The sequence below is a fragment of the Athene cunicularia genome, assembly GCF_003259725.1.
Source record: "Athene cunicularia isolate RWA chromosome 3 unlocalized genomic scaffold, athCun1 chr3_part1, whole genome shotgun sequence".
NCBI lineage: Eukaryota > Metazoa > Chordata > Aves > Strigiformes > Strigidae > Athene > Athene cunicularia.
In genome coordinates this window covers 28,108,828-28,121,208 of record NW_020799097.1, presented here as the reverse complement: position 1 = coordinate 28,121,208, position 12,381 = coordinate 28,108,828, and the positions used below count along the sequence as shown (strand labels likewise).

At 37.0% G+C, this 12,381-nt stretch overlaps 1 protein-coding gene across 1 annotated transcript in view; it reads left to right on the top strand.

The window, feature by feature from the left end:
* KHDRBS2 (KH RNA binding domain containing, signal transduction associated 2) overlaps positions 1 to 12,381 on the top strand; it is a 292,281-nt gene that overhangs the window by 51,382 nt on the left and 228,518 nt on the right. Inside the window, exon 3 of the mRNA XM_026844066.1 lies at positions 7,516 to 7,632. Within this exon, the coding sequence (XP_026699867.1) occupies positions 7,516 to 7,632 (117 nt within the window). The remainder of the gene's footprint in view (positions 1 to 7,515; positions 7,633 to 12,381) is intronic.

The following is a 12,381-nucleotide window of genomic DNA, read 5'->3' as shown; positions in this document are numbered from 1 at the left end:
GGGGATATTTTTGCTATCTCAATGTGGGCTTGTATCTGGAAGATGTTTGTCTGGAGTTGCTGAACATCTGTTTCATGGAGTTATGCCAAAAATGTATTTTCACTGTAGATTTAGATGCTTACTATGGTTTAGTAAATAGCCAGACAAGTATTGCAGCTTCATCAAGCACACTGTAAATATGAACTCCCAGCACTTTTCAAGGTAAAAAAAATGTGTAATAAAAAAAGTGTTTATTTCATAGGTAAATCTTATAGTCACAGTGGCTTTAATGATTCTAACTTTGTTACTCAGATTTAATTTATTCTTGAGGGAATTCTGTTGATTTAAACCAGAAATTAATTTGGCATGGACTTGTCAAGAAGCTGTATTTTCACTTTGAGCATTTAATTTTGAGTCCATTTTTCTCCACACTCTGGCATCGGGTTATTGTTCAAAGTATAATGAAGAGATGAGACCCAGTAAGCTCTGTAGAAACTAGCAGCCTTCTCCTTCAGTTCTGGGACCACTACAGTGAAGTTTCAGTAGTGAAATACTTTTAGAAAGCATCAGCAAATGTTCTTTGGAGGAGATCTCCAGAGACCCTCCGAAAGAGTACATTAATTTTATTCTTCTATTTGATGTCACCTGACATGCTGTACTGGGTTTGTGTGGCAAGGATTTGGTAGCAGGAGGGCTACAGAGGTGGCTACTGTGAGAAGCTTCTAGTAGCTTCCCCCGTGTCCAACAGAGCCAATGCCAAGATGGACCTGCCACTGAGCCCATCACCAACGGTGGCAGTGCCTCTGGGATAACATGTTTAAGAAGCAGAAAAAGTTGCTGCACAATGAGAAGTTCAGCCAGGGAGAGGACTGAGAATATGTGAGAGCAACAGCTCTGCAGACCCCAAGGTGAGTGCCGGAGGAGGGGCAGGAGGTGCTGCAGGCACCGGGGCAGAGGTTCCCCTGCAGGCCGTGGGGCAGCCCATGGTGAGGCAGCTGTGCTCTGCGCCCGAGGGGGGTAATGGGGGGGCAGAGACCCACCTGCAGCCCGGGGAGGACCCCACGCTGGAGCAGGGGGATGCCCAAAGGAGGCTGTGACCCCGTGGGAAGCCCACGCTGGAGCAGGCTGCTGGCAGAACTTTGGTCTTGTGGTGGACCCAAGCTGGAGCAGTTTATTCCTGAAGAACTGCAGCCCATGGGAAGGACTCACGTTGAAGGAAGTTTGTGGAGGACTGTCTCCCATGGGAGGGATCCCACGCTGGAGCAGGGGAAACGTGTGTGAAGTCCTTCCCCTGAGGAGGAAGGAGCAGCAGAGACAACAGGTGATGAATTGGCTGCAACTTCCATCCCTGATCCCCCTGTGCCGCTTGCAGGGGGAGGAGCCCTGCAAAGTTCTGTCCTAACCAAATGTGTTTCTCAGAAGCTATTCTCCAGAAAAAGCAAGCATCACATCACTGTATTAAAAATATTGTTGCATCCTTACCTGAAACACTAAATTCATTTTTGAAAATCAAAAAAGCACTAGATATTGAAGAGGTATTGAGGTAAGCAATACATACAGAGAGAGGCAAATTTGAGGTTTGCAGATTCTGTTGAGCAGAATAGAATAGAATAAGAATAGAATAGAATAGAATAGAATAGAATAGAATAGAATAGAATAGAATAGAATAGAATAGAATAGAATAGAATAGAATAGAATAGATAGTTCCAGTTGGAAGAAACCTACAGTGATCATCTAGTCCAACTTCCTGACCAGTTCAGGGCTGATCAAAAGTTAAAACTACTATTACAGGCATTGTCATACTTACAAAGTGTTGAGAAAAATAAAATCTGCCTTCGTAATTGTCCAGTACTGCCATAACATGAAGGAAAGTCCCTTGTGCATATCAAAAACTGAGATACTCTTAAAATTAATGCTATTCTAAAATAAATTAACTATAAGAAGTGCTAGGATAAGACCAGAAGTCTCAATTAGTAAAGTTTTATTAGGGAGTGAATGACATCTTTGTCTTCTCCCCTTTTCTTTAGCACAGGATTGAATTTAGAAGGATTTTTTTCCCCCCAGGAATAAGGATAGTTTTTTGTGAGGATAAGTAGCTCTGAAAATGGAAAGACACTTTGTCACCCCACAGAGGAGCTGATAGCAAGAGTGAACAGAACACACTAAGAAATAACAAACCTATTTCATGTCGCCAAGCCCATGCTATTTCTGGTTTGCTGTTTCTAGAAGACATTAATCTATTCTCCCAGTTCAGGGCTTTGTGCTGTTTTATCTTACAGCTGGAAACATTTGTCTGTCCCTTTCCTTATTTATCTAGGTTTTGTTACTGTTCTGAACACTGATATGTGTATAAAACAGAAACAGTCACTGACACAAACACTTTTTCTGAATTGCAAGCATATTCCTTATTTCTGATGTAAAACCCAGTTAAAACAGTGTTTATAAAATACGAAGTATTACAGTTCTAGTAGGAATGTATTTGGGCTACATCAAACAGGGAAACAAATGCTCTTCTAAATGTAAACATGCATTTTCTCAGTCATTGCATTTAGTTTGAGGCTTTAATGCTAATACTGTTAACGATATGTTAGATTTGTTATAACTATGGTATGGTGTTCTGGGGTAGTCAAAATCCTTCTGAATATTAAATGGAGTTTTTAATCTTGAAAGAAACGCAGATTAGAGCCTTGTATTGCATCATAACAGCAAATTATATTATTATTTACTTAATCGGTTACCAGCATTCTTGCCCCATGTGCAAAAGGGAGGTGAGGAAAAAGATAGATGTGGTTTCAGATAGGATAGGTTTTATGGGGAGCACGTAGTGCTGCTATATGGTAGAGTAACTTTTGATTTACTTCTGACTTTGCCACATGGCTGGGCAGGCAGGATGGTGTCCTTATTGCGTGTGACTGTTCTCAGCCCAAGACTGCTGCTGGCTTCAGGGATGAATGATAGGATGTCCTATCAGACATTCCTTGTCACCCCACCGGCCCTTGGAGCCCATGTCCCAGCTCTTGGGAGGTTCACAGTATACCTTGGCACGCATAAGCAGAGAAGCAATGTCAGCCCACCAGCGTGCTGAGTATTCGAAGAGAACTGACCATTGTATGGCTGTCTGCTTATTCAAAGGCTAGTTTATCACATACTGAGAATAAAGTGAGTCCTGTGTATATAACTGAGGTAAAGATTAATGGTTGGTTACAATTTTCAGCATTAAAAAATAAGGTAGTGGTGAAAGTCAGCAGCTTCTATCTGCCTTGCTCCATTAGGCCTGTTTGCTGCTGTTGGAGTGGGTTCCTTCTCAGAGAGGGCTCTGATGCTAGCAGCCAAGGACATTTAAATATGCTAGTATTAGCTGCAGATTCTCTACAGCACAAGTTCACTATCTTCCTTTCCCTCATCTTTTATACAACACAGACACAATAGTAAAGCTGTGTCTGTTTGCCTTTGATGCCCGTTTCAAAGTTCAAACTCCCATTGTGCTCATCTCCTGGACAATTTGTTTTAACATGCCATATATTGAAGAAACTTTCCCCTGACTTTGCAACATGATATAAAATCAGATGCTGTATAAATATCAACTTATAAATGCGTGTGTGTGTTTAATTTCAATTCTGTGATAGTTCTGCTGGTATTATGACTTCTGAGAACAACACTTGACATATCCCTGTTAAAGCAAGCAAGTTCAAGAATGGCAATGGGAATTAATATATGTGTTGATCTTATTGAGGTGCTGCAGTACACTTAAGACTATCACAGCATTGTATGTAAGCTGTAGGATATATTTTAAGAACTAGTTATTGTACACGTTTTGTTTACAGCACATGTTATAATTAATTTCTGACATTTCATAGAAACCATGTATGGTATATTGACATAATGCTGACACTGAGAGACAGATTGTCTGTGTTGTGGTCCAGCTTGACAGCACGTGGTTACTTTTAGGGATTCTCTTTTCAGTGTCTTAGCCTGAAGCAAGTGAGGTGTGTTGATGCAAGTGAGGTGTGTTTTTCTGCAATGGGTTCTGGAGATTAGCAATTCTGTGATTATGTATTCGTGCATGTTTTGCAATCCTTAGCTTTTCACTAACATAGGTGTTTTTTTGGTAAGAAATTTCATTAATTAGTTCTTGAGATTTCTCTATTTGTTTGGGTATCTAATCTTTGGTTTTAAATATTCAGTCCTAGCATATACTGTGTCAGTAAGTATTCTCCATGCGTAAGCACAAAGCTTTGCAGATGGATGGGAGCAGCACAGTTCAGGGAGGAGTAACATTTGTGTGTCCACATATGCAGTACCATTTTTGGCTATTTCCATATGCATATTAAAAAAAGTTCTGTGAACAAAAACTTTGATTGAGATTAAGAAGTCAGAGAGTTGGCTTTGGGCATCTCACAGTCTCTGATTGCTTGTGCGGGGTGGAGTGTGAAAGTAATCAAGATGCAGATAAACCTGGAGAAACTGTGTGTATATTGGTTGGGGAAGAAACTGGAAGTGGATACTCAGAAGATCTGTCAAGCTATACTTTCTGTTAAGTTTTATTCTGCACAGTAGCAAAATTGCCCAGCTATGGATCTGATTATAATCAAAGTAAAGCATCCCCTCCCATGACCTCATCATTTTCCCGTGAAGACATGTGTCCATCTCCCCCAGGAAAATGATTTAAAAATCTAAGAAAATAATGCAAAAATATTTGCAATAGACAGGAAGGGTTTCTACAAGCGCACAGAAATCCTAGCTCCCATTCATAAATATTATTTAGAAGTTAAGCCACCTATAAAAACATACAGTAACAGAATAATAGCCATATTTTCCAAGTGTAAGTCTGTTTTCTCCCCAGCAATGAAAGCTTTCTGTTCATACTCTCTCTTCTATATGTCATAATTTCTCAGTTATCCTCTCTGAATATGACCAGATATTATCCCAGAGACTTAGACCTACTAGTATTTGGAGAAAATTTGTACACATGGTGTAATTGCGTCAGAACTGAGATTTCAAAGTAAGATCTGCAGTTACAATGGCTGTACCAGAAATGCATTTTTGTAGGCAAGGGTCATCATTATATGCAGTCAAACTGCCTCAGTTTTCACATTTTCCTTCACTGTAGCTTTATGCTTGTCTGCATCTGTGACCATAACTGGAGCTTAAGCATTCCAGTATTAAAAGTAGTTCTGCTCAGGTTCTTATCCATCATGTCTTAATAAAATAATTAAGATGAATAGTTGTGTTTCAAATTTTTTCACGATTTGTTCTATTCACTGAAATGTTCTCTTAGTTGCCTGCTGTTTTTATCCACGTGTGCATAAAGGATTTTTCATAAGTTATTGAGACAAAGTTACTCTGTCAGTACTTCCAGACTTCTGGGAAGTTGTGATTATAGACTGATGCTGCGGATAGCCAGTGGCCCTAGAGCTTACTGACACTGGGAAGATTGAGCATAACAGATGAATTTCTAATATACACTGGCTTTTTTGCAACTTTAGACAAAAACAAATTAAGAGCAATTCAGTTATTCAGTTGTAAGTAACTGCTTGCTTCCTGATGTGTGTTGAATGTGGATGAAATGTGAGTGTCTGTCTGCTATGTAATCAATAGAATTAAAATCCCCAGCCACTTATTTCCTGTGAAGTGATTAAAATCCACTTTGTGCATAGTTTATGCTGACCATACCACTCCTTTGTAGCCATATGTCAAAGTAATTATTAGACAGCTTATGAAGTGCTTAAATATAAATGGTTAGCATAAATCTTCATAGAGTCTATTTTAATAGTTTTATTCCATTCACAGTATAAATGGAGTCGAGCTTTGGCTGCCCTTCCCATAGTCTCCTCCAACTTACATAGTGGTATAGCTCTTTCAGCTTTCAAGGGGCAGCTTTTCTTAAGAGACACTGGTAGGATGCAGCAGTAGATAGTTCTTGTCTGATTGGTGATGTATAAGTGGTATAAAAGATTTTGTGTTGTAACTTCTGAACAGCCATTCTGCTTGTAAGGGGGACCCTGAAGAGGAACAAAAGCTCTGCTGTTTGCTAGGCCATCTCTAATAAATCTTCACATATATGAGGTGTGTAATTTTGAAATCTTATTTGTATCAATGGATTAAGCCCAAGGTCTAGTATTAAAGTTGAAATTTAGTCCTTGACATTCCTTCCTCACTATTTAGTTTATATGAAATTTAAAATAAATTTCAAGCCAACAACTTCTAAGCCAAGTTGTCCCTGGAAGAAGAGTACCTACAGTTTCAAGACATAGGATTGCTGATGCCATGATGGGGCATCATTTATTGAAGAGTTGATAACTTTTATTAAATGAACAAGTAGAGCTGAAAAAAAAAAAATACAAACACATAAGCTTGAAAAATCTTTATTTGGATCTTCAAATCTTGCTGGGTTTTCTGCAATGTTGCCACTTACTACTTCCCCCTAGACATGTTATTTTGCTGAAATCAGTTATGGTAGTTAAGGTGGCAGTAGATTTCACCTTACATATTTATTTTTCCTGTGATTACATATCATTTTCTTTGATGGTTTAACCAATTTCTGAAGTAAGTTACAAGTGATTTATAGTTAAGACACTGGACTGAAAACTAGCTTGTGTTCTGGGGTATCTGACTTGGTTCTGAGTTTGGGTTTTATTAACATGGCTGATGCATTTGTGTTGTTGCAGAGTACTCTCTGTTCAGACTTGAAAATAATTCAGAAACATACTAAGCAAGTTCTGGTTGTTTTTAAAACATTTTGAAAAGCATAAAAAGCAATAAATTGAAGAGACTATTGATTACAGAGTAGACAAGTTAGTGTTACTTCCCTTTTTGCTAGTTTGTGTCAACATAACACCTCATTTATTTATTGTTCAGTCTTCTGATTTTCATGTAGACATCTGTCCTCTTCATACAGAAAAAACAATGTTGTATGTGTCACCTGAATTGTGCAGTGTTTAAGAATATTAGCAGCATGTCAGATAAAGCCCACTGCTCTTCAAAATCCTCTCAGAAAATAGCCTTGAATATCTATACACTGATCTATTTTTTTGTGATTTGTTCTGTTGCTGGCAAAACAGATATTTGAAGCCGATACACAAAACAGCATTTATTTTAAAACCAATGTGTAAAATATCAGTTCCTAAAATTCCATCTAAAGCTCTAACTTTGCAGAATATATTGCTTTACCAATAAAGCTGGCTAACTGTGGAAAGAACGCATGCATTCTCTGGGTTTCACCTATACCATCTGATAAGTAAAGATCTTGTTTAGCAGTTAGGTAAACCTAAGCAGCCACTGGCCATTTTTGTCCTAGAGAGAAACCTTCTGGGGTTCAAATAAATCATAAATGCCTTTACTGCCTTTCATGCTAAGTGAGAGGATGCCTTGGTTCTCCCATCTTGTATTCTGATGAAATAGGCTCAGAACTAAGTAGGAGTTCTTTTTTTAAAGGAAAGTAAACTTTTCTTTTTTAAGTAGCTTGTTTATAAAGATTTATTAATTTTTTGAAAAAGTACCTCTTAGTCTAAAATAGTTCTCTTACTTGCTTTCTAGTTCAATTTTGTTGGGAAGTTACTTGGACCAAGAGGAAACTCTTTGAAGAGATTGCAAGAAGAAACAGGTGCAAAAATGTCCATCCTGGGGAAAGGATCCATGAGGGATAAAGCTAAGGTACTGTATCTGGATTCTCATTGCAATTAGTGTGAAAACATTTGTGCTTTAGCTGTTACACTTATATTGCCTGTCTACTTGTTAATTACTCAATTAGTAGACTCATCATAAACTCTTGACTCCAAGGCTAGTTTGTTTTTTCAAGTTAAATCAATTGGTTAAATACATTTTTTCTCTTGCTATGCATATTATGCTTCCCATATAATTGTGGACCTCCACATTTACTATATTACCACTGTTATTTAAATAACTAACCTAAAAGAGAAACCAGTTGAAAGCTTATTTGTTCTGAGCAAAGTCTGTTTCTCCTGAAAAAGGATAGCTTGAATAGATTACTGATTAATGAATATTGGTGTACATAAATAGGTTTTCTCTATTTATTGTTTCTTTAGAGAGGGGGCTGTTAAAAGAGGTTGACTATTCAGGACTAAGGCTAAAAAAAAATAAAATTAAAGTGCACGCTTTGATTACATCTGTGTAAAAATGCACTATTGATAAAAGAAAAAAAATGTGTTTGAAATCAGTACCTGGTCAATGCACTTAAGGTAATTATTTGTAAGGTAAGGCCGCTTCATAGAGATGTGACCCAAAGAACCAACTACTGATTGCATTGTGGTGTCTTACTTCACAGCCTGTAGAACAGCAGTATTATGGTCAACACAGAAATAATGACTGCTAATTTCATTGAACTGTATACTGCCTTTAGTAATGTTGTGCATTATTCTGCTTTCCTTTCTGTCACCTCCGTTATTCATCTCAGTAGCTAAAATCGTGAAAGCAATAATATGCCAGAATAGAGGAAAGACTAATCAAGATTTTATGGTTAGCATTATTGGTCTTGGAAATGCGTATCAGCATTCACATGTGCATTATGAGGTCTCCAATTGCAATATTGAAAAAAAAAACCACAAAACAGACAAATTAGGCACATAGAATGTATTGCATTTTTTCAGAGATTTCTTTATAACATTAGGCATATGACACTTCATTGATCCATTTCACATATTTTATGATAATGTTAAATATAGTACAGATTTTATTTCTAGGTATTGACAATTAAAATATTTTATGACTTTTGGCTTACTTCTGGAATTATAAAAAATTACTCCCTGGATGAATGAATGCATGTGCTGCTAAGTGGCAGTAATTTGCATCAGTACTGTGTCTGCCAACTCCATTCTCAGCCGCCCACTCAGACTATTATTGCCAAGAGCAGCAATTGCCCAGAGAGGGGAGTGTGAAGGGCTTGTTACCAGCTAAAGGTGTTTAAACACACATAAAAAGATAGACTAAGCCCTTCAGTTTTGAGATTGTTCACTCTTCTTACCACATCATTTGAATTTCATCTGATCGTAATGAACAGTGCCAGCATGCCAGTTATTACATTTATTCATGGGGTTGTCAGCAAAAACAAAATTTGGGGTATTTTTTTCCTCCTCACAGAGTGTTTAGTCCTTTAGTCCTCAGTGTAATCTGAAGTTAAGTATTAACTTCATGGAAACTCATTCACATAAAATAAAAAATAAAGTTCTAGAGTAAAATAGCATTAAATATAGCAGTGATTAAGGCAATGTCTGTAGAGAAGGCCTTGTAAGTGTCTGTTATCTTAATCCAATTTAAACATTACTAACTGAAAAGAAAACAAAATCCCTGTGCAGTTACAGTGAGAGATAGGAATTATCTGATCTGTGTACATCACTGTAACCAGTTCCAAGCAGAAGAGGCTGAGAATTATCATGAGATGGGTAATGGTTACAATTAGCATTTCAGAGAGGATATTCTAGGTTGAGATAGGGGTAAAACTTAAAAGAAAATATACTTGACTGTGAGCCTAAATAATAGTGTGAATTGCTACATAGCTAAGGAAAATACAACTTGCTCTGGTTAAAACAAGTCCGCTAGTCTTATTTACATGGTATTCTTTACTGATTTAAATACAAAATGCCAAATTCTGGAGGCTTGTTGTGCTTATTTTGTACCATACATGAAATCTGCTTTTGTATATTGGTGGATGAGCTTTTCTTCTGGATAAATTTTCAAGAACAATATGTTATTTCTCTCTGTAAACTAGATTTTCCTTAAAGCTGTCTGTATTATGTCATGAACCATAATAGTCTCCAGGCAGACTGCAGGCACATGTTCTTTCCCCCCCCAGTCCAGTGCAGCTGGATGCTGAGCTGCATCAGAGAAGCAGAAACAGAATTTCTGCTGGAAAATACTAAATAAATTTGTGCCCTAAATCCTTATGTACTTAGTGTCTGAAAAGAACTGATCCACATATTTGGGGTTTTTTAGTGCCAGAATGACAGGAGGCAAATGCTTGGCTCTACAGTGAACCACTCTGGCCATACTCTGTAATTTTGGGCATATGGAGGGGCAATTTCCAGTTCTGGAAAGCAGACTCTGTCAAGGGAGGTATATCTGTTTTTCATAATTTCCTTATCTTTATAAAAGAAATCTGTGAGTAAATTTCAGAGACTAAAGAATTTGGGCTGTTTCTTTTCAGGTCCTCAAGAGACACTTTTTAAGAGTGACTTGAGATTTTTAAGTATCCACTGTGCCTACTGTGTGGAACAAGATAGATTTAATTTTAAAAGGCAATGGCAATGACTTAAAATTAATACTGTGGACAACTACAGTTGTTCATTAAATACCACAAAGCTTGTATATTGGTATCACATAAAGTTCTGTTTGGGATATAAGGAAAACTTCAAATTCTTCCAGAGCAGTGTGGCTAATGTGAGTACTTAAATCTCTGTGCTTAAGCTAATGTCACTAGCTCTGCAGAAATTTAGTTTTGTTTAACAGAAGAAATCTCCTACAGTAGTCTGATAGGAAAAACAAGCACCATCATGAAACATGGACAGTCCACAAGAGAAGATGATGCTGGGTTTTAGATACTTCTTCCCTTTGATTTAGCACACGAGACTGTAGCTAAAATTTGAATTATTTATTAGCTGAATAACTTGCATTTATTTTTAAATTATAGAGAAGGCATTATTTAAGATGCTGAGTGTAGATGTGACCACTGAGAATTGTGCCCACTGTAAGTGCATACCCATTTTCCAGTGAGCTGGTAGAGCAGGTTGAGCTCTCACTAGTTTGCTGGCTTACATGTTGCCACTGAAGGCTATCATTCCTGTAGTAATGTAGTATTATAAATATGCAAATACATTATTCAAAACAGGTGTGATGAGATTAAACATAGTCATGTTGAGTTGCTTGGCTGTTGATTCTTTTCCATTTCTTCATTTTCTAAACAGCTTGGGAGGAGATTGTAAAGGTAAACAATCAAACTGAAGTGACAGGAAAAAATCTCATTACAAGTCGAACGAATTGACTGCTTTCATACATAGTTGAAGATTTTCTCTTTTTCAATCATGCAATGAATGCTTTTCATTGTGCCAAAAAAAAAAAAAAAAAGAGCTGGAATAGCTTTTTGTACATAAACTATAGCAGAAAGAGAATGGATTCTCTAGAAAAATATGTATTATGTTTTGTAAGTATGTTTCTTAAACACATCTATTTCTTGAGCTAGGTACCTGCCAGAGTTTCACAGGAGAGAGCAGAGTCTTGGGGCTTGCACTATTTCTCCATACTTCCCTGTTTTAGATTATTTATATGAACAGTATTTTTTTAATTCAGATATATTATAAACCAATGTACAATAAACAGGCACTAGATAGTATATGTACCTTGGTCTTTGTGTTTTGTGGAACTTCAGAACGTTGTCTGGGAGAAAGCAAGATGGCAATGATTTCATAGAGATGGGAGTGAAAGGAAAATTTTTGTAGCAAACCCAAGAACATTTAGAGACAGGTAAAATAACTACACTGTTGTCATTAGAACTGCCTTTAAGGCCTGCTTGACCTGACTGCAGATTGCTGGATCTTAGGGAGAATATCTTGTGAAGAGTCAAAAACATACCTCTCCCCTTCCACGTTTCCCTAAGAACCCACAACTGACTGGAGAAAAAATATGGATCTAAGACACTGGTCTGAGGCAGGACCTCACCCTTAATGACAGGAGTGAAAACAGCTAACAGCATTAACCATAGTCCAGCCGTGATACTTATCTGAAACATGACATCATCTCTTTTTGTTATGTATTTTTCAGAGAAGATCTGTACCAGAGTAGATGAGACTGTGTATGATGAGGCTTGCCTGGAATGACTGTATGTAGCATGATACTAGTAATTAAATAGTATGAATAATGCTGGTGAAAAAGCAAATGAAGGCCATGATCCCAGAGTAATAACTGAAAAGGTGAACAAGGCATAGAAAAAGCAAAAACATGATGAGAAAGGAAGACTGTCTTAAAAAAAAAAAAAAAAAAAAAAAGAAAAAAAAAAAAAAAAGGCAGGTATAAACCTTTTGCAAAAGAAAAACTCTACCTTGTACATAATTTTATCTTTTTTCTTTTCCATTACATGCGTAACTTTATGATAGAAACTTTCAAAGAAAGAGATGATGAAAGTATTCCAGTGAACACAAAATTATATAGGATAGAGGCATTTAGAGGCTCCAAAATTCTGAAATAAATAAGGGGGGTGAGAGAAATCTTGAAAATGTGCAAGTGATGTAGTTGAAAAATTTTCAGGATAAAAAGTTTGTGCTTTTTTTTTTTCAAGATTTTTTTAAATTTAAAAATTAACCTAAGTGAATATGTTTGGAAGAACTGAATAACCTAACCACAATGAAAAGTTTTAATTTTGCTTTAATAACATTTTGAGTGTTACCCAAAGGATGA